The following is a 21,844-nucleotide window of genomic DNA, read 5'->3' as shown; positions in this document are numbered from 1 at the left end:
GAGAGGCTTAAGCTTGGGGAGAGAAAATCATGTGGCTGCCTCCCCCCACCCCCCCGCCTCGCCTGCTGGCCCCTCCTCGGAGCCCGTGCACCACACGCTGCTGAACCGAGTTTCAGAGATGTCACGGAAGGACGCGCCACCACCAGCCGGCTTTGTTAAACACAGAGTTGCAGCCTGTCACTAAACTCTGCCAGACGCCAGGTGTCGAGGGGGAAGTAGCAGATCTGGGGGAAGAGGCTGCCTGGTTCAGCCCTCTTGGCCAAAGCTGGGCCTGGACCCCCAGTGCCTTGGGTGTCAAGATGAAGTGGGAGCGGGGACAAGCAGCGGGGGAACCCAGATCCCAGAAACAAGGGTTCAAGTCAGCTCTGTCGGCGGGGGCACGGCTCTGGGAGGGGGTGTGGGGAGGCCTGGGGGCATCCTGCAAACCCACTTTCTGACTCTGAGCCAGAGCCCCTGTTCTCAGGGTTACGTCGTCCAGGAGAACATCCTCCTGGGGAGACCCAGGCAACATAACAAGTCTGGAACCCAAGAGCTGGAGGGCAGGATCTGAACAGGAGGAAGGTGGCTTGCCCAGCCGGCCGGAGGCCCGAGCTCCTTCCCTGCCCACCCAGTGCTGGGTCAAAGCTGCCTGAGAGGGAAGGCCCAGCAGGGGCCCCCACTGGGCAGCCCGAGCCCACCTGCTTTCTGCGTGGCTGATGCAAAAGCCTTGAAGACAGGATGTCCCACTTTCCCCAGGCCTGCCGCCAGGGACCACCAAATGCAGAACCGGTTCAGCTTCTCCCTGTGTTCAGCTTCTCCCTATGTTCAGCTTCTCCCTGTCTTCAGCTTCTCCTCGCCCAGGTGCTATGGGAAGCTCCAGGCCAGATGGTGTCCAGGCAAGCCTGCTGCAGCCCAGCCTGCCCAGGCCTCCTCGGGGCCTTGGCCCAAGCCCACCCCTCGTGCTGAGCCATGCAGACAGGCTGGGGCCGCACAGAGTGGGCCGGCTCCCTGGGTGCGTGGAACCTGCCTCCTGCCCCTCGGCCGGAACATGTTCTAGAACATTACCAGAAGCAGCTTCCTGCTCCCCTCTGCAGCAGGGCTCACCTCCGGGCCATCCCCTCACAGCTGGGACTGAGGCAGAGGGAAATCAGTAAGGAAGCTGGAGGTGTCGGTGTCAGGAATTCTTCCTGGTCAGGTTCTGGGGAGCACGAGACAGGTGAGGGAAAGGATGGGCCAGGAAGACGGCCCAGGGCCCAGGCCCTCCGGGGGGGTGGGGGCTGAGGTTGGCTGCAAAGTCAGGTTTCCGGAGCCCCGCACATACCCCTGGGCAGGGGCTGCAGGGGCAGAGGCTCTGGGGCCCAGACTTCTGCAGGACCCATGTCGGGGGTAGGGGTGGGGCAGGGCTTCCCTGTGAGGCCTGGGGCCAAGCTCAAGCTCATTAACCCTCAGATTCTGCCCTTGATCTGCAGAAGAGAGACGCAATAGGCTGTAGGGTGGACAGAAGCTCCCTCAGCCTGGTCAGATCCCCTCCAGGAGGTGGGCAACATTCCGTCCCCTTTGGTCTGAGGGCGGGTCTCTGTCCCTGCGGGGGGAGGGTGGCGCTGCACAACACACTCCTTGGCTCCTTGGGAATGGCCACCTTTGCCAACAAAAATGGCACCACTGGTGGCCTGCAGGGAGGGCTCGAAACAAAGTCAGCAGGCTCACCTTGGCTACCCCGGGAGCCTGGGGGCGGGCGGGGCCAGCCCAGGCGGCCCTTCTCTGAGCCTCTCTGCGGGGGTTTGGAGCTGATCCGGAGCTGGGGGGCGGGGGAGGGCTAGAGCGACAGTGGGGGAGCAGGCAGCAGGCCAGAGTGGACTGGGGCGGGCAGGGCGCGCCCTAAGCTCCCTCGTCCCTGTTCTCCCTGCATCAGCCTCTCCCAGAGGACCCAACATCTTACTCATCTTCCACTCTTGGCGCCAGCAACAAAATGAACATCATCTGCTAAAGGGAAGACCGGGCCACACCCTAATCTTCCTAGAGCCAGAACAAAGTGTGCCTCTGACATGGGCCCCTGAGCAAACACAGGCAGACAGAGGTGGACGGGAGAGAAGAGGGGAGGGAGGGGGAGGGAGGGGGGAGGGAAGAGGGAGGTAGGAGGGGTGCCCCCACCCCCCCACCCCCACCCCTGGGGCTGCAGCCAGCCATTCAAATATTTATCCTTGTTTCATTTTCCAAAAGGGGAATGAAGAGAAAGCAATAGAAAGAGAGGGAGACAGGAGGAAAAAAATCCAAGTTTCTCATTTGAAAGTTAATTAGTCTAATTAGATCTAATTAAGAGCCCCCAACACAATGCAGCTCACAAATGAACTGCCGGTCTTCTCATTTCCTTTGGTTCTCATTTCAGACGGAGCATGGGGAAGCCTGGAAGGGGCGGGGGTGGGCACAGGTGGGGTCCCCCCTTGGGGGAGGTGGTGGGGGGCCATCGAGGCAGAGCGTGCAGGCACAGGTTCCTCCACAGCGGGCCTTCCAGGGCCTGAGGGGAAGAACTTTACATCCAATTCCCGTTCTGGGCCTATCTGCGGGCTCCGGGGCCCCCCCACGTGGGAATTCGGGGTTCACCCAGGGGGCACACTGGCTCCCTCGGCACCAGCCGGGGAGACTGCCTGAGCCCTGCTCTCCGGCTTCGCTTGGGGGTTTGTGCCTTGACTTGGGGGTCTGCGAGCTTCCAGAAGTCAGCTGAGGTCAGAAGGTCCTTAGGGGCTGAGTCCTGGCTTGGCCCCGCGCCTGCCTGCCCTGACAGCGGTGGAACGATGACTGGCACACCCGAGGTTTGCAGATAGGGAAACTGAGGCCCAGGGAGGGGGATGAATTGTTGCAGGGTTCTGTACTCAGCATGTGGCAGAGCTGCGATGGGAACCCGGGTACCACAGGTTATAAATCTGGGTTTTGCCCAGACCCCTCCTCCTGCTCCTCGCAGGGCAGGGGCCAGGCAAACCCTGACCCCAGACGGGACACAGAGACCCTGCTGCAAGCAGAGCCCGGGATGGCTCGCCCTTTTGTATTCCTGGGAGCTCCCACCCCAGCAAACCCCCCCACCCCGGGAGGGCTCCCTGCAGGCCCATGCAGGGGCTGTGCTCAGGAAAGAAGGCCAGGGCAGGTGCCAGGGGAAGCACCATGAGGTGCTGGCCGGCTAGGCAGAGCGGGGAATGGCTGGAGGGGCTGATTTCTGAGCCAAGATCAAAAGAATTCAGCAGGCTTAGCTCGGAGCCACGGGCATACTTGAGCCAGGGGCATACTCGAGCCACCACCGGGAGCTGAGGCTGCGGAGGGGGAAGCGGGCGAGGGAGCTTTGGGAGGGTCCTGAGCGAGGGCGGAGCCTAGAGGAAGGCGACGTAGAACACCCGAGCCCAGAGGTCCACGGGGACGAGGCCCGGGCCCCCCCCAGCATGTGCCTGAGCGGGGAAGCGGGCTGACGGAGGGACGCCCCAGGCTGCACCACCCAGCCCTCCCGCCAGGGCTGCACCAGCTAGGTCTTTGGGAGATCAAAACAAAGGGAAGTCGCCAAGGAACTTTTCAGTGATGGAAGTTCCACTGCTGGTTTGCGGCGATGGTCGCACAACTCTCTACATTCACGGAAAGTCATTGCGTGGCACACCTTACTGTGGGCAAATTTTATGACGTGCAAACTTTACCTCAAGAAAGTTGTCAAAAGTAGTTAAGGGGAAGAGACTGGCATCTCCGCCCTCTGGGAGCCTAGAAACACCCTAAAAAAAAGTGACCCCCGGGTAACCAAGGGAGCCAAGTGCCCCAGGGCCAGCTGCCCCTCAGGGGAGTTCCTGGCTGTGGCCTCCTGGGTGAGATGGGCATGTCACCACCCCCTCGATCTTCTTAGTCTCTTTGTACCTCGCTTCTTCTCTTCTGAAAAAAGGGCTGACAGACTGTGTCCTGGGGCTGCTGGGAAGCTCATAGAAGAGAGCAGAGCCAGGCACAAGGCGGAGGAACGCTGGCCCCTCCCTGCCCTCTCTCTGGGGTCCCCTCCCCGCCCTCTCCTGGTCTCTGTCAAGCTCTGCAGTCCGCAAATCAAGCACCCTCTAAGGCGGCACTGATCCAGAGGGATGTGTGGGTCCATGGTCCACACTGTACACGCGGGTCTGGTGGTGATGCATGGTCCCCTTGCAGCCTTCTGTGGGTCACAAAGCCCTTTCACGGCCATCACAGGCACAGCGGGGCCCTGAGCCCCGATTTACCAACAATGGCACCAGGCCCTTAGGCCCGAGTCTTCTGGCCTCACTTCTCACCCCTCACCCCTCACCCCAAGCCTGCACTCCTGAGGGTCGGCCCCTTGGTGGGTGCCCCCGCCTCCCCCATACAGTTGTGCCATCTCTTGCCGGGCCCTGGCCCCACCTAGGGTCCGGGCCAAGCTGGAGCCAGAGCTCATGGCCAGAGGAGCCAGAGGGCCCTCGGGAAGCTGCCTCTCTCCGCTGCTGGTTCCTTTTAGGGTTAACTCCAGGCCTCTGCCCAGGGGCTGTGCAGAGCCCTCCAAAGGTTCCAGCAATTTCCAAGGAGAAGGAGGGAGAGGATGGACTGTCTCCTTGCATAGCTAAGGGCTCCTCCTTCCCTCTGAGTGAAGAAGGCAGGGAGTCCCTGGCTGGATGTGGGGTGGGTAAATGGGGGTGGGTGGTCAGCACTTTGTTGATGGGGCTGGAAAGCCGCAGAGCCGGCACGGAGAGCCCCAGGAGGCCGTGGAGGCTCCAGACGCCCGGGCCCACTCTGGCACCAGCTCCGGGAGCACTGACCACCCAGCCTTTGCCCCAGCTCCCCAGGCACCCTGGCGCCCGCTGGGCCCTGGGGAGCTGCACCTCTGGCCACAGCCTCCGATGTACACTTTCAGTCCCAAATTACCATAAATCCCCGTCATCAACTTGTGAACAGCGCAATTACACGGCATTCGCTTGAGTATGGGTTTAAACCGTTAATTAGCTAAATGGAAATATTTAAGATTAACTACACCTTCTGTGACCTTATTTTAGCAATTCCTTTTCTTGATTTAATACATCTGGAGCTTTAAACAATAGGAGAGGCCAGCATCCGTCAGGGCTGACCCCGCCCCAGGCTCGGGGCTGGCCACTTCGGCTGCCCTGTGCCATTCATGCCCCCCCAATGGAAGCCATGGAAGGAGGCATTGTTAGCCCCGTGGACCCAAGAGGAAAGTGAGGCCCGGAAGGAGACGCGTCAGGGATCCCCCAGCAGGCTAGAGGCAGGCCTGGCCGGCTTGCTCCTCCAGACCCTGTTGGCCAGTGCCCACCATGACATGTGCACTGAAGTGGGACAGGGGTGCCCAGGGAGGCCCGACTTCTGGACCCCTGAGGGCTCTGCAGGAGGCTCTGCCCACCTCAGCTCTGGGGACTGGGACAGCGAAGGCGGCCTGACAGGGAAAGAGCCCATGGCCTCCGCTGCCAGCCTGCCTGTGTGGGAACGCAGGCCATTTGCGGTTCATTCTCCCGGCTCGCCCTGTCCTAGCACCCACCCCAGCCCCGGGTCACGCAGGCAGTGCACCGGCACACGAATCCACGGCAGGCATGCCAGCCCAGAGAGCGACCCACTCTGTACCCAGAGTCCCAAATTCTCCGCCAGGCTGTAGCAGTTCAGACATGCGGCCATACATACATGTGCCACCACACCAAACATACACACGCTTGCACCACGCTGCCTGCTGGGCCCCGGAGACCTCCGACAGCCACCCAGGCCCCTGCCCCGCTGCACGGTACTGGGACCAAGAGTCCAGGCGTCATTTCTACGTGGGCACGTGGGCCCGGAGGAGGTGGCGCTGCACGAGGGACAGAGGCAGCATCACCCGCTGGTCCTCAGACGTCAGGGACAGGGCACTCACGTCTGCTCAGGCCCAGGGTGCTTGCTCGATGGGCACCTGTCATCTGGGTTTCATCAGAAGAAACCAGAAGTCTGGGTGTTTCTTTCCACACACCCTACGAGGGGCAAGGCTCAGACTGAGATGCTGGGGTGACAATAAGGAGAAAATAAGGAAAGTTTAGGGGCTACCCGGTGGTGGTGCAGGGGCCCCTCCTTGTCCCAACCCCACTCTCCCATCGTGTGCAGGGCGTGGGAACCCCTCCCACGAGGCCCCCCAAGGGCCAGCTAAGGATGACTCTGCAGGGTCAGCTTGGTCCAGCCCAGGACCAAGAAACCGGCTGCCCCCCAGTCTGTAGGCCTCTGAGGGCAGAGCCTGCATCCTCCTGCTGCAGGAACCCCGCACACTGCAGTGTCCAAGAGACAGTCGTGGCCAGACATCGGGGGCCCCGCACTGTATGATTCCGTCGTGCGAAATGGCCAGCAGAAGAGAATCCAGAGAGACAGAGAGCAGAGCGGTGGTTGCCAGGGGCTGGGGGGGTTTTGGAGGGGGGTAGCGACTGCTTAATGGGGACGGGGTTTCTCTTTGAGGGGATGAAAACACTCTGGAACTGGATAGTGGTGATGGCCGCACAACTTTGTGAATATACTCAAAACCAGGGAAACTGCACACTTCACAAAGGTGTATTTTATAAGTGAACCATATCTCAATAGAAAAAGAACCACAAACTATACAGTTAGAAAGAAAGAGAGAGAGATTGGTGGAATGAATGAGCCAAGCCTGTTCTCCCCCCAAGAACATTCCTGCCCTTTGAATCTTGAAGCCCCACAAGGGCTGTGACAGAAGCCCCCACCCTGTCTTTGTCACCTGTGGCTGCTCAGCCACTTCCAGGCTGGCTGCACACGTGGCTGGGCGTGAAAGGGGTGCCTGGCTGGGAGTGCTGGAAAGGGCAGTGGGTAAGACAGACAACAGAGCATGCACTCCCCGAGGCAGCCAGTGGAGGGAAGGCAGGGGTCTCCATCTCCAGTGAATATTTATGGAACATCTTTCATGAGCCAGGCACTGTTCCAGGTGCTGGGGGAACAGCAGCAAACAAAACAGACAGAAAGTCTTCCCCTTGTAGAGGGGGTGGGTCAGGCAGACTGATGAAGACGTCAAACGTACAGTATGTCAGATATCCGCAAAGGCTACGAAGAAAAGTGCAGCAGGGGAAGGTGAGAGAGAGGGAGGGCGACGGAGGTGGCCGCACTTCTAAATGGCTTAATCACAGTCTGGAAAGGTCTCATGAGAGGGCAAAGCCTTGAAGGCAATGAGAAAGCATGTCAGGCGGTGTCTGGGGACGGCGCAGCAAGGACAAAGGCCAGGAGGCTGGAGCTGCCTGGCGAGCGCCACCGTCCTCCAGCCCAGGCAGGCAAGCTCATCCCCAGCCCTGTTCAGGGGAGCGCTCCTTCACTTCACGAGGCCCCCCAGGTGGCGCAGAGGTGACTGTGACCTTCCTGCCCCCACCCCCTCCGTGATCCCGGTCCTCTCACCCTCCACCAGGAGGCACTCAAGGGAGGCCACCTGCTGCCTGCCCCCAGCCCCTGCCATGCACCTCCCTGGCCAGGTGTTTGTGAGAGAGGCTGGGGACATGGGGCCACCGCCTCCTCTGGATGGGGGAGTTTGTGGTCCCGTCTACCTTGCAAATGAGCTTTGTAAAAGCACATTTATTTGGGGGACAGCAGGATCCAGGAGGGGCTGCCTGGGGCTGCAGCCAGGCTCAGACCAGGTATTAAGGGAGAATGAGAGGTGAAGGTGTCAAGCTTCCAGAAGGACATAGGCAGATGTTCACATCTGTCTGGGGCACTTGCCCTGGTCCATCAGAACAGGCTCACAAGGAGTCCACAGGAGGGGGCAGGACCTGTGGGTCCTCCACCAGGGTGTGTGGCCCTGCCTGGCACCCACAGGAAGGCTTCTGGACCAGTGGGGCGGGGAGCTTTCTCCACCAAGGAGCCAGGGCCTGGTTCACGGCCCCCAGAGCGTCCTACCACGCATCGGCTCCAACCTCACGCCAGAAACCTCCGATTCTGTACAGGCCTTCTCCACAGTCCATCTTTTACCACGTCTAGGGGACACTTCTGCAAAATCTTCCCCATTCACCCCACCTCATCCCCACGTCCCAGGCACCAGGCAGTCCAGGAACCTGCCCTGAGCCCACTCAACTCTGCATCTCTCCATATAAACCGCTGCCTCCTTTTGGGACGCTTTTGCCCACAGACTCACCTGCCGCAGCTCTCAGCCCATCGACACCCAGGGGAGAGCACAACTCTTCTGAGCCACCTTCCCAGAGCCCCCAGTGGGAACTAGCCTCATTCCTTCTAGAATTGCACTGGCCACGGCGGCAGCCACCAGCCACGTGCGGCTCCTGAGCATTGAAACGTGGCTGGTCTGATGCGCAAAGGGCCGCGAGGGAAAAACAGACAGGAGATTCCGAAGATTCAGCGTGAAACAAGAATGCCGAATATTTCAGTCATGTTTAGATCGATTAAGTGCTGCAATGAACATATTTTGGATTGGGTGAAATAAGATATATCATTAAAATGGATTTCGACTGTTTCCTTTCACTTTGTTAAACGTGGATACGAGAAAGCTCAGCGTTGCGTGTGGCAGCCGTTGTCCCTCTGCGGACAGCACTGCTCTGGGCCAGGGGTTGCACGCTTTTCCAGCAAATATTCTGAGCTTTGTGGGCCATCTGGTCTCTGGCGCCACCGCTCAACGCAGCCGCTGCGGCGTGAAAGCCGTCACGGACAGCATGTAAACACATGAGCGTGGCCGCATTCCAAGCAAACTTTTTTTATGAAAACAGACGGTGGGATAGATTTGGCCCAGTGATCTCTGCTTTAGATCACTGCTTTCCAGACTTTTGAAGAGGACTACTTAGTAAACTGTGTTTTTTAAAAAGGGAAAGGCGGGGGGGGGCAGGCTGATTTGAACCGCCAACCTTTTATTTTACCAAATAAGGACATTAGAAAAATGAACAGTGGGTATCACTGTCACTTAATTAAAATGGGCATTTTATACACAAAGAGTGAACAGACGTATCTTTATGAAAAAATTTACCACTCTTAGATTCTTAGTTTTCCCACTTTGCCATAGGCAGGTGAAGACTCCGTCAAGGACACAGCCTGTCTAGACCGGCGGTGGGGGGTCAGCGTGCAAGGCCAGCCTCTGCAGTCTGGTGGACATGCTGCGGCTCTGGGACATGCGGCCACAGTGGGGGTCTCAAGGCCACCCATCCACACCCCCCAAAACACACCAAGTTCTAGAGCAGCGGAGGCCCCCAGGCCCCCATTCCATGCCCGTTCCGGTGGAGGAGGTTTGGGGAGCCCGAGAGTCTGTTTCTAGCTGGTTCCCTGCAGACTGGACTATGAGTAGCGAGGCCTGGAAGTGCGTTGTCCAACAGAACTTTCTGCAATGATGGAAACGTGCCCAGCACGTTACCTGCAATCCCCCGTGAGGACTGAGCCCTTGAGACGCGGCTAGCTCCAATGGAGATGTGCTGCACGTGTCAAACCTACGCCAGACTTCAGACTTAGCACAACAACAGGAATGCAAACTGTCTCCTTAGTAATGTATCTCACACTGATCACATGTTGGGGTGATGTCTGGGGTAAATCAGGGTTAAATAAAAGGTGTCACCAAAATCCACCTCATCTGCTTCTTTTCACTTCTTTTAAGCGGCTACTGGAAAACTTAAACTTTCCTACTGGTTGGGACTATCTTTTCATCGGACAGCATTGTTCTGGAGCCTCTGAGACAGCCAGCCAGCCTCTGCTGAATTCCTCTTATGACAAGGAACTTACCACCTCATATGACAACCAATGCTGAAGTTTGGAGCTTACCGTTAGAAGTGTACTTCGAGATTTTTCGGTAAACCCACCGCCCGTTCCCACCCTCTGGTCCTGTCCAGGAGGGTCTCTTCTCCCTTGTGCCAACCTGCTGAGCTTGGAAGACGGTCCGCCGAGATGCTGGCTGAATCCCCCAGATGCCTTTAACGGATCCTCCTAGCTGCCCTGCCCTAAACACGCCGTAGCGTGGCAGTACCTTCCCCGCTGAGAGGAGGACACGTGGGACGGAGCAAGTTCCCATGCACACGTTCTCCGCTCCTAACCCGACTCCAGCTTCGGGCAGCCCTGGCCTGCTCCCTTTGCTGGGTTGCTGGTGAGGGACTGAGGCCCAGGAAGAGAAGGGCAGGTCGGCAGAGCCGTGAGCAGAACTGAAATATCCAGATTTTTAATCCAGGCCTCTCCCCACAGCTCACCGTGCAGCTCCAGATGCATGAACTGTTCCTGCCACCCACCTCTGATCGGGACAGTTTCTGTACGTCATCTTGGGATCTGCATGCGTGCCGAGCTTTGCACACACCACATGCTGAAGCTGACCCGCCCCTGAGGGTCCTTTCAGACAAGGGAGGGAGGGGGTGTCACATCAGCAATGGCTTGGTGACTCCCAACCCCAGGATCTTCGTCAGGGCAGTGGCTCACAGGCTCATGACGTGTGCACTTCTTTCGCCTGCTTCTTTTGGTTTCTCTTAATTTCCTGGTCAATTTCTTACTGAAGTCCCAGCCTGCTCACCTCCGCCAGGAGGTACAGGAACACGAGGTGAGCCCCGGCCGGAACGGAAGAGCACGGCCCCTCTCCTGGTCAGGGGGCTGCGGCGGAGGTGGAGGGTCCCAAGAGAACATCCCCAAATGCTGGGTGGTAGGTTTCCGGGGAGTGGGCATGAGTCTTCACTGTCACAGTGGCTCTCTTCTGCTTCCCCAACATCCACAACCATACACACATAACACACAACCACACTCACACACACGCACTCACACAGCCTCACTGACACTTACACACAGACATTCACTCCCCTTAGCACAGAGTGGGGACGGGTGACATTTGTCTAAAGGACACCGAGCCCTGGGAGCCGTACCACGGGCCCGCAGAATCGAGGGCCCTCCTGGGTGGGGGTGACGGCCGTGAGTCCCAGCGGAATGCGGCCTCCACTCTGCACGGCCACCCCTCTGCCTAGAGCGGCGCCTCCTCCTCTGTCACGGGGTCTCAGCTAAATGCCCTCTCTGCCCTGGCAGGGAGCCCCGCCTGACCAGCCACACGGCCTCCCCCTGCCCGTGTCCTCCTTTCTACCTCTCGCCTCTGTCCCTCACCAGTCTTCCCGCACTAGGCAATCTTATGTGCCTTTCTGGTGACTTCCTGTCACTTCCCTTCCCCACTGGGATGAGACGGCAGGGACGAGGCCAGCGCGTGGCCGACTCACACAGAGCATACCTGCCCTTTGCTGATTCCTACCATCGCTCTGCAGATGAGGACACAAGCCCGAGGGCCCAGGCATGTGCTCTAGGCCACAAGGCCTGCTGCCGGGGGCCCAGGACAGTCAGAGTCTACTCCAGCCCCTGCCCCCCACGGGGGTAATGCTGCAGGACCTGTGGCCGGCCGTTCCCAGGCTGGACTGGGAGGCACTTCTCAGGACCACCCGGTGAGGGTGCTGGCTAGCAGATGGCGTGATTCTGGGGTCCAGCGTGGGCCCAGCCCCGCACTGGCTCAGGCAGTGTGACAAAGCAGCCTCCCTCCTGCTCGAGGAGCTCTGGGGACCAGCCCTCTTTCACATGTGTGCTCCCCTGGACAAGCTCCCTATGGTCAGACGCCTGGAGCTGACTCACCACACGGGCATCACCGAGTCGCCCACTCGGGGTGATGAAGAGGCTAGACACCACGCCTGGGAGGGTGGGAGTAAGCAGGAGCCTCTGCACCCCAAAATCCCTCTGGACAAGACGGAAAGAAATGAATCCCAACATAGAGGCCTGGACACTGAAGCCCCGGCCGGGGAGGGAGACATTGGCTGGCCTCTCTCTGATCACCCCGGGGGGCTGTGGACGCGCCCTCACAGACACGCGGGGTGAGATGTGGTTGCCGCTCCCGAACCAACTTACTGAGGCTGAGCTGGGCCTCTGAGCCCCAGGGAGCACCAGAAGGGGCTTTCACTCCCAATTCTAAACCCGGGGCCCACTGCAGTGCCTGGCACAAAACGCTTCCACAAATAATTCACGGACGCTGACCTCTGGGGATGCTGACCTCCTCCCCTCCCTCCTCTGTCGACCCCCTGAGGTGCTCAAGGACCTCAGGGTATGAAGACCTTGCCTGCCCCCTGGGGCTCCTGGCCTGGAAGGGGACAGGACTTGCTCCTACTGCCCCTCACAGGCTGCCAGCCTGTCTGTGTTGCAGCTGGCGGGGACCCCACTGTCCACAGGTGGGCTGGGCCCAGCTGGCAACAGAGCCACCGCAGGGCGCCCTGGAGCAGAGCCCACGCAACGCCTGGCAGCCTAGCCGAGCAGCCCGAGGCCTCCTGTCCTCTCCCAAGTCCCAGCCCCACCCAGGTCTCCTTCCAGAGCTGGACTCGCTCCCCAAGGGGGCCCCAGAGGCCAAGGACCACACTCAGCGGTGCTGGTGACACAAAAGGCCAGAGTCAGTCCTGCGGGTCCCGAGTAAATGCAATTTGTAACGTACGCGCCGCCGCTGATGGAGCCACAGAACCTTTTGGCGGAGGGGTTGGCAGGCCATGGAGGGGCTGGCGGGGGCTGGCCAGAGTGCGGGGGACCAGGAGGGGCTGGAATCCCCAGGAGGGAGTTGTCAGGGTGAAGGGGAAAAGCAGAGGGAAAATGAACACGGGCGAGAAGAGAAAGTAGGCAGGGAGGGAAGGAGAGGGGACGGTGGGACTGTCTTAGCAGCATGGAATATTCTAGGGGCAACGCATGGCAGGAAGGAGGCAGGGAAAGGAGGAAGGCTGCTGGGAAGCACAGAGAGAGGTCCCTGGAGGAGAGGCGCCAAGAGGAGACTGGACAGCAATGCGTAGCTCGTGGGGTCCCCAGAGTCTGGGGTGGCTGGCCCCGCCCCGCCCTCGGTGAGCAAGGGAGCGCCTCCTGCAGGCCCACAGCGCAGCCGCGGCTTCACGGGGCCTGGGGCAGAGTCATCCCCGGTCACAGAGGCCCCTGAGGTCCCTCGGGTCCCACACCTCCCTCCTGAAGTTCATGCTGCCCACGGGACCACTGCTTTGGCCCAGGGGCCGAGCTGGGTGCCAGGGATGGCAGGCACTGCCCCAGAGCCGGCCCAGGCCCTGCCAGCCTTTGCACCCCACCCCCCCAGGAACCCAATATTCTGCCTTGAGCCACCTTCGGGCGGCTGTCCTCAGCATGGAGGACAGAGGATGGAGGGCACTTGGGCTGGGACTCCTGCCTCGCCTCCTCCAAGGAGAGTGGCATTTTGTGATTCCCAGGGTGTGTGGCTCAGCACCTGCCCCGCTGGCCTGGTGGGCTGTGGGCGCCCGGCTGTGCCTGGGGGGAGAGGCCGCAGACCTACTCTTTGCCTGGCTGCAGCGTTCTCCCCTGCCCTCTGCGGACCTCCCAGCAGGCCAACTGGCTGTCAGCTTATGCCCGCCACACCTGCTCCTCTGCCCTCTACCGGCTGGATGGCGAGGGGTGGCCAGCACCATCTACTCAGCCACTCAACCCGGGTCCTCAGGAGGGACGGTCAGGACGAGCCTTTGCTGTGCCCCACGAGACCCCAGCGCCTCAGAGCAGGTGGACGAGCCAGCCGCCCTTCACCTGCTGTGAGGCCTCCCCCACGACTGCCCCAACCTCCCCCAGCCCCTCCGGCCCCGAGACACGTGTCTATCCACAATGACACAGTGACTCAGGCTCAGAGATGTCCCACTAGGGGAGGACCTTGTCCCTGGCCCCCCATGCCCCCCGCCTCTGGAAAGAGACTCTCCACAGGGTTGTTGGGCATCCGAGGCCACTCGCTCTGCGCACCCTTCACACTCCTCTGGGTCCGAACACGGAGCATCCGCGGGTCCTGCACTGAGGGCTGGAGCTCCCCTCAGCCACCACTCCTAGTCCTTCTCACCACCTGTGTTTATCCCACGACCAGCCAGCCAAAGCTCCCTGCTCCACGCCCTTCAGACAAACCCACTCACCCCGCGGACGAGATATGATGAGCCAGGATGCGCGGGGTCCAGAGGCAGGCCACTTCCACTTTCCCCAACCCTAAAGGAATCTCCAGAACATCGCTGGTCGTTGGGGACACGGGCACTAAAAATCAGCGGGGAAGCTGAGAGCATTGAGGGCAGGGGAAGGCCGCACTGGTCACTTTTCTTTGTCATGTGGCCGAGAGGTGGCCGCAGGCGAACAGAACTTGCTGAGCCCTCGCTCCTCCCTGGGAAGGAAGGCGGACTCGAGCAGTGATTCGGGGTCCAGCCGCCTGGGCTGGAATTCAGGCTCTGTGGCTTTATGAGTTGGCATGTTCCCTAACCTCTCTGTGCCTCAGTTTCCTCAACTGTAAGATGTGCACATACAGTCAGCAGATTCTGGAACAAACATGAGCTGCCAGAGCGAAAACTGGGGAAGAACCCACAGAACTAACTGAGTTACGCCAGCAAAGGTGCTTTCAGCAGGAGGATGCACGGGCAGCTAGAGAGTGCCATCCTTGGTCCCCAAGAACTCCCGGGGGGCGAGGGCTCCTAGACCAGGGGGGTCAATTTAGAATGAGCATCACGTGACCTCAACTGCTTGTCTAGTTACACTCTCCAAGTGATAGGATAATTTTTAGGATGTGGCTCTGGTCAACAGACCAGACCTCAACAGCATGTCCTTCTGAAGATGCGGATGGTGACAGGCGTCTGTTGTCTGCCTGCCCCTGCCACTGGCCGGGTGTACTCACATGCACATTATGTCACCAAGAGCAAGCCTGTCTCATCGGGGTTCCTGGAATCCCATCTCGGTGACACACCGATGCCCAGGAACGGAGACTGACACCCAGGCATCATAGAAGGTGTAAGGAGACGTGTTACCTCTGCTACAGTAATGCACTCTCATCAAGAATTCCTGTGATTAGCAGGGTTGCTACCCCAAAGAGACGATAACTAGTAAGAGCAGAACTTCCCAATGAATCTCAGGACAGAGCCGAGAATTCCCCGACATCCCCACCCAGGGGCCTTTGGGTTCCACGCCCCGAGGGAACGCCTTCTGCTATCAACCACTCCAAGGAGCAGCCCGCTTCACACCCCGAAGCTGAGTGGAAACCCCACCTCCTCCACGGAAACTTCCGGTGCCTGGCAATGTTGATAGCAACTGAGGGACTGTGATCTCACCTTGATTAAGAACCTAAAGACAGAAGACCAACAGAGCTCAAAAGGCAGCCCTCAAAAGGGCCGCAGGTGCTCACATTCTCCAGGGCCCGGTCCCTCCACGACAGCCAGCGCGGCCCCCTCCCCTCCATCGCCAACGCTCCTTTTTACAGAACTAAAGGCACTTAGATCTCTCTCCCCTAGAGCCATTTCCCGGCTTCGCAATCGGATGTAGCGATAAGAGTCTCTTTTATAGGACACTGCAGCTTAATAATAAGTAACTACCGTGACAAAATCCCATTCTGTGGGCATGGGGGTTTTTTTCTTCCCATCCCCTACAACTTTCTTCTACTGGAGCCCAAACCAGGGCCTCATGGGGAGTCTTGCTGATGTTCTGGATCTCCAGATGAGGTCCTTCTTGTTCTGAAAGGTGACCAGTCTTGGCCCCACCCCTCGCTGGCCGCAATGCACCAGGGACAGCCGCCTCCCTGCATCCCACCCCAGGATGCCTGTCAGGGGCCAGATGTGGGGGAGACCATGGCTCAAGGCTGCCCTGGGGGTAGCTGAAGGACTCACAGGGAGCCAGAGCCCCTGGGTGGGCTCCTGGTGGCGGGCTCGGCAGGGGGGAAAACCCAGCCTTGATTTCCTCACCTGCCCGGTCCCCACAGGGGGGCACCCAGAGTGAGGCCCAGGGCCACTCGGGTGAGCTCTTAACAAACACCAGGGCCCAAACCACAGGTACATTTCTCCCGTGGACAGTTAGAACTCTGGAAAATCTCAGCCCCTCCGAGAGGCTGGGAAGAGGGACGCTGGCAACAAGCTTCCCTAATTAATTACGTATAGAGCCGCTGTGTCTCAGAGGGGACGCGGCCCCTGCTCAGCACACTTGGGGTCCGGCCTGGGCAGCAGGAAAAGGCTGATGCTTTAGCAGACAGAACGGAATTCTATTGGTTGGGGTTTTATTTTCTAATTTCCAGTTCGAAAGATTCTACGTTTCAAAACCTTCCTGTTTAAATGCTGCATCTTAATGCGCCGCAAACTATGTCTCTTGTCTTGCTCGATTTCACGTCTTCTGCTCCTGTTCCTGTTATCAAACGTGCTGCTGAGACTGAACACACAGCCTACATATGGCACCAAGGCGCACTCATGCAGAAGACGTGCAACCCCTCGCTGGGAGCCTGCAGGAGAGGCAAGCTCTGATTCCGGAGAGCTGGCCACGCCACCCGGGTCCCTCCCATGTGGCCTCCACTTCCAGGGGACACGGGGGGCTCTGTCTCACTCAAAAGTGCTCTGGGACAACCTGGGTCTCGAAATGTCATTGTTTTGTATCGGCCCTGGACCACCAGAGCGGCATGTGCTCCTATAAAAACGTGCCCCCCAAAATAGCCAGGAAATGGCTGCATTCTAGATCTTTCCAGCCCACTGAGACCCGCAGACACCCCTGCAGACAACTGGGAGGGAAACTTCAGAGCCTGGCCCGGGGGGCATGCTCTGGCTCTCCCAGAAGCGACCCCACTCATGGCTGACATCCACTCGGGATGGGCACGGCTCACAGCCTTTTTGCCTTCCAGCTGCCTCTACAGAAAGCTCCAGTCCACTCTTCAGGGATGTGTCCACCCAGCCCTGGAGGAATCGGGGTGCCTTCCCCACGGGCCGTGTTGGTGCACTCACCCCAACTACGAACATTGGTCTGACGCCATCAAGACAGTGTCAGCGGAAGCTTGCTGTTACTTCATCTTAACTCAACCCTCCCATTCAGCCTGGGGGGACGGCATGCTTTCACCCTCTTTCTCAGAGGAAGAGCCTGAGGTTCAGAGAGGTGAACTGATTTGCTTAACACAGCCAATAAGCCCCAGATTAGCCTTCAATCCTGCATTCTCCTGTGGAAGCTGGGCCTCTTCCTGCAGCGCAGGGCATGCCCTGCCCGGGAGGTGGGGGAGGTCTGGAGGAGGGGCAGATCCTTGCTGCTTTGAGTGGTATGTCCCTGGACTTCACCTGGGAGCTTGTCAGGAATGCAGATTCCTGGACCCCCCTCCAGAGACCCCCAGGTAATTCCCGTGCTCATGGAAATGAGGCAGGTGCTAGAAAGCCGACCTGTGAGGTCCACCCTGACTGTCTGGGGGAACTTCGGGAGTCAGCCACAGCCTGGGTTTGGACACCTGCCGGCCTGTGGGTATGGGGTCCCCTCAATAGCTCTTGTTGCCCCTGAGCTGTGCCTAGGACTGCTCAGACTCACGGATGATCCTAGGGAGGGTGAGACCAAGGGCCAAAGGCCTTCTGGCCGTCCTCTGCCCCTGACCGTCATGTTCCCGACTTGTCCCTTCCTCTACAGTTGCTGACATGTTTGGCAACTCCTGCTGCCTGGATCCTTGTGAGGGGCCAACCCAAGGGCCGAGCAGCCTGGCTCAGCTCTGAGGGCCCCATCTTTGTCGGTCATCTCCACAGTTCCTCCTGGAGCCCCTGCGATGGCTCCTTCTTTCTTGGCTCCCTGGAGAGCCCAAAGGGCACAAAAAGACAAGAACCCACCATCCAAAGGTCCAGCCCCACCTGGAGTATCACTGTCTCCAAGAAACACACACTTCTGCCTTCTTCCCTTCCAAGGGATGCTCCAGGGGAGGCCATGAAGGGACATGGCCACTTAGCCCATTAGGCCTGGCCTGACCCTGATCATCAGCACTGGGGTGGCATCCCCTACCCTCTGCCTCCCATATCCACACCCAGCCCAGGGTGGAGAGCTGGTCCTATGGGAGCCCTCCTGCTGCATCCGGCAGGCCCCAGGACGGCAGCCTGAAGCTTTCCCGGCCTCCCTGCCTTCCCACTTCAAGCTCCAGGCCTCCCCAAGGAGCCGCCCCCACCCCTGCAGGCCCAAGCAGAGGTTGAGGGTGCTAAAGATAAAGAAGGCAGGTCCACGGCGCCAGGAGGGAGGGCAGGCCCAGAGGTGTGGGCACCCAGGGTGGGCGAGGCAGGGTACTGCAGCCCCCGGCCGGCTCTGGCCAAGCTGGCACCTGGAACCGCAGCCCCAAGAGGCCAAGGGGCCTGGAGAAGGCGAAGGAGTCACCAAATCGTTCCCAGTGCAGGCCTGGGACCGCACTGATTCCGTAATGGATGGGATCGCAAGACCTCCCGCCCCCCACACCCTGGCCGGCTGGCGGGCAGGCGACAGCTATACTCTGCGCGCACCTCCCCGTGGAGCGTCCTGGGGATTTGGGGGCTCGGAGTCGCTTGGCTTCCTGCCCTCCTCGTCAGCCCGAGCTTCCTGCGCAGCCCCGCAGATTGCAAAACTCTAGCCCCAGCCCCCTCCCGGGCCGGAGCTCCCAGGGCCTCCCTCGCCAGCTCCACCAGGCGGGTGGCCCGCCTCCCCCGAGGCCCGGCGCGCGGTCCCCAATGCAGCAGAGCTCGGCGCCCCCGCCCCCGCCGCCTCCGCGCGGTCGCCCGGCTTTCCCGACGAGGCCGGGGAGGGGCTCCGCTCCCCGCCCCCACGCCCCCCGCGGCCCGGCGCGAAGTTCCCCAAAGTGACCGGGGCGCCGAGAACCCCCGCCCCCTCCCCTCCGGCTTCCCCCGAGGCTCCGCCCGCCGCCCCCTCCCGCGCCTTTGGAAAAGTTGCGAGCGACGCCCCAAACTCCGGCCCCCCGCCCGGAGCCGCACGCGCCCCGGGCGACCCCGCGCTCGGCCGCCGCGCAGGGGCGCAGTTTCCCCCACCGGGCCCGGCGCCATGACGCGGGGAGCGCAGCGGGGCCCCAGCGGCGGCGCGGAGGCGGCCAAGTGCGGGTGTGGGCGGCGGCGCGGGGCGCACGTGCGCCGGGCTGGGGGCCGGGCCGGGCCGGGCCGGGGGCCGCTTACCTGTTGGAGGTAGAGGAAGGCGGGCGGGCAGGGCACGGAGTGCGGGAGCATGCTGCCGGAGTTGGACAGCAGGAGGCAGCCCGAGTTCGCCATGGAGCACAGCATGGGGCGGCAGGGGGGGCGCCCGGCGGCCGGAGGCAGCTCTGCGCTCGCTGCGCGGCTCGCACCCTCCGCGCGTCCCTCGGTGTGTGCGCGCGCCCTGCCTCCCGGGCGCCCTCTCGGTCTCCTCCTCCTCCTTCTCCTCTTCCTCCTCCGGCCCTCCCCTCCCCCTCGTGGCGCTTTTTAAGAGGGAGGCATGGAAAGAAAGCGGCCCGCCTCTGCCCGGTGCTCCCCTGCCCGGGCGGGGATGCTGGAGAGAGCGCGCGCGAGAATATGGCAAGAGAGGATATACGCGCGAGAGAATGGATGAGGGGGAGCCGGGGAGAGGGAGTCAGTCACTTTGGAGCCACCGGAGCCCTGTCTGCAAAGAGTGGTGCGTGTGCGTGTGTGAGTGTGCGCGTGTGCGCGCGTGTGTAGCGGTGGGAGGGGGAGTCCCTGGCGTACTCCAACATCAAACAGCCCCGCGCGGAGGGAAGAGAATCCGGAACGACGGCACAACAGCTGATCCCACACTTAACCCCTCGCCCGCCGGCGCCGGGCGGCCAGCCCTCGCACCCTCTCGCGGACCCCTCCGCTCCCCTCCTCCTTCCCGCATCCAGCAGCTGCCCCTCAGTTTGGGGTCTGGAGTCTCCCTTTGCCCGGGCTCTGTCCGCCGGCCGCTGCGGACGAAGAGAAGGAGCGGCTCTGCGGGCTCCGCAGCCCGACCGGAAGGCGCTTCGTCCTGCTTGGCGTTCAGAGAAGCGCCTCTCCTACGGGAGGCCGGGAGGCCGACTCAGTGGCAGGGATGTCGGTGATGTAATGAGGGCATCTACGCAGAGGCTTCCTCGCTGGGAAACGCTTCTTCCGCTGCCCAGAGCTTGGAAACCCAGCTGGAGCCCCCCAGAGCCTCTCCTGCTCTCCCACAGGCCCCCAGGCCCTATTTACACCCCAAGCCTGCCACAGGCACATGGTCTTGTGTATACTTAATGGGGGGGGGGCAAGAAGCACTGGCCACAAATCATCCTCCCTTCCCCACACCCAAACACACCTGACTATGTGTGCACACATCACTGGGGCAGGAGTGCACAGTACCCACCCCCTGACCCCAGTCAGTGCTTGGCAGAGGTCTTGACTGTGTCCTTACACCACCACCGTGACAGGTGTATGTGTGTGTGTACGTACACATACAGCTGCAGCTTCAGCAGCCAAACACACACACTCACAGCCCTGCCACACGTTGTCCCCCTGGCCAAGCTCATTCCACCAGGACAAGCCACAGGTGAGCTTGGCTGTCTGAGGGACAGTCTGCCACTCGCCACTGTTAGACGTAGAGACAACAGGCGGACATGCCCAACCTCTTGTCCCACTTACGAATACTTCCTCTGGGACAGGGGCGAACCCCAGATAGCCAGTACCAATTCTAGACTCGCCTATCCAGCCCAAAGGCACCTGTGATTCCCCTCCTCTCACTGCGGAGAGGGAGCCCCACTCTGGAGGGAGGCAAAACTGGGACCACCTGGTAGTGGGAAGACCAGCGGCCTGGGAGTCAAGTGGAGGCCCCCTCACTTGCTGTGTGATCTTAGGAAAGTGGCCTGTCCTCTCTGGGCTTCGGTTTCTGCACCCAACCTGAGAGGTTGGTTGGATGCTGTCTGGGATGTTCTGTTGCACTCGCTGCAGGTTGTGTTGATGAGGGTCACTTAGGACGAAGCAGCAAGGAGGCGAGAGGGATGGGCCACGGAAGGGCTTCCTCCAGGCACAGTCTGGGGACAAAGTCGGTTTGAACACGGCAGGCAGGTGTGTGCCCCTTGGCTGCCCCTCTCTCAGGCATCTCATGTCCCCTGAACAAAGCAGCCTCCAGTTCATCTTCCTCTTAGACGGGTGGGGGGCAACATCTAGGGGGAGGCAGATGGGAGACGGCATGAGGGACAAGGGAGAGACTGCGGGGGAGGGCTGACCCACTGCCAGGTGGCCGCACTGGCCTGACCTTTCTCCGGAATCCTGCGCTGTGATGCCTCAGGGGTGGCGCTGGCATGGAGTGGGGATGGCGATGCTTGACTGTGGCCTTTCAGAGTCTCCTGCCTTCAGGCCGGACCAGCTATTCACTTGGTCTCCCAGAAGAGGCTCCCTACCGTCTAAGATGGGTGGGGTGGGCGGCATTGAGGCCTGGTGCATCTGGAGCAAGAGCACAAGCTGGATATGGCATTTGCAAGCAGGGATCTTGCAGAGGGCTCTCCTGTGGAGTGTGGTACCCTGGAGTGGCCCTGGTCACAAGAGCAGGGGCAGCCCTGCTGGCCTCCTGCCTCCCAGGTCCTGCTGCTCTGCCCTCCTCTTCCAGAAACCTTCCCTCCCCTTCTGTCGCTGCCCCGGCTGCTCCCTCCCTGGAGGACACTCAGGAATTTGAGGCAGCTACATAGCGTTCACCCTCGGCCCTGGGCTCTGAATCCCCCGTCGGAGAATCGTTTACTCATTAATTCTGCTGTGATCGAGGATCTCCGAGATCAAGGCTTTATCCCTCTCAGATGAGGATTTGGTAGCATATCCTAAACGGTGCCTATCACAGACCAGACACCCTTTGAGTCAACTCTCCTGCCTTTCCTTATTGAGAACCCACTGTGTGCAGGCACTGCACCGGTGCTGGAGCTGTAGGAACAAAGTTCTCTGCCCTGGAGTGAGTACACCGTCTGGTGGGGAAACCAAACCGGCAAACCAAGACTGCAGCCTACTGTGCTGAGAGCTAAGACAGCCCAGGATAGTGGGAGCTCGGATCTGGGGTGAGCTTAGACCTGGGGTTCGGTCAGGGAAGATTTCCTAGGGGACCCCTGAGCTGTCTTGTTGGTGCCGTGAAAGCCAGGGTGGTCGCTGACGCCAGCTTTCATACTGGTGTCGCTTCCAGCAGCCTTGCACCTGGCAGTCCGTGGGCCTCTCAGCCCAGCCACCTG

The 21,844-nt window shown here is 60.5% G+C and overlaps 1 protein-coding gene across 26 annotated transcripts in view; it reads right to left on the bottom strand.

Annotated features, from left to right (window-relative positions):
- The window catches only part of RBFOX3 (RNA binding fox-1 homolog 3), a 510,574-nt gene that overhangs the window by 66,528 nt on the left and 422,202 nt on the right, over positions 1 to 21,844 (bottom strand). The window contains exon 1 of one of the 26 annotated variants that reach the window (XM_070559769.1): positions 18,828 to 19,612. The exons of 17 other annotated variants lie outside the window; for them this stretch is intronic. In XM_070559769.1, the coding sequence (XP_070415870.1) occupies positions 18,828 to 18,932 (105 nt within the window). In that variant the 5' untranslated portion in view covers positions 18,933 to 19,612. Of the gene's footprint in view, positions 1 to 18,827; positions 19,613 to 21,844 lie in introns of those variants that run through there. 8 more of the 26 variants (XM_070559775.1, XM_070559778.1, XM_070559793.1 and 5 more) reach the window with 8 other exon arrangements.

This window comes from Equus przewalskii, chromosome 10 (genome assembly GCF_037783145.1).
Source record: "Equus przewalskii isolate Varuska chromosome 10, EquPr2, whole genome shotgun sequence".
NCBI classification, from domain to species: domain Eukaryota; kingdom Metazoa; phylum Chordata; class Mammalia; order Perissodactyla; family Equidae; genus Equus; species Equus przewalskii.
Note: the sequence above shows the minus strand (reverse complement) of the source record. Positions and strands in the feature narration are given on the sequence as shown.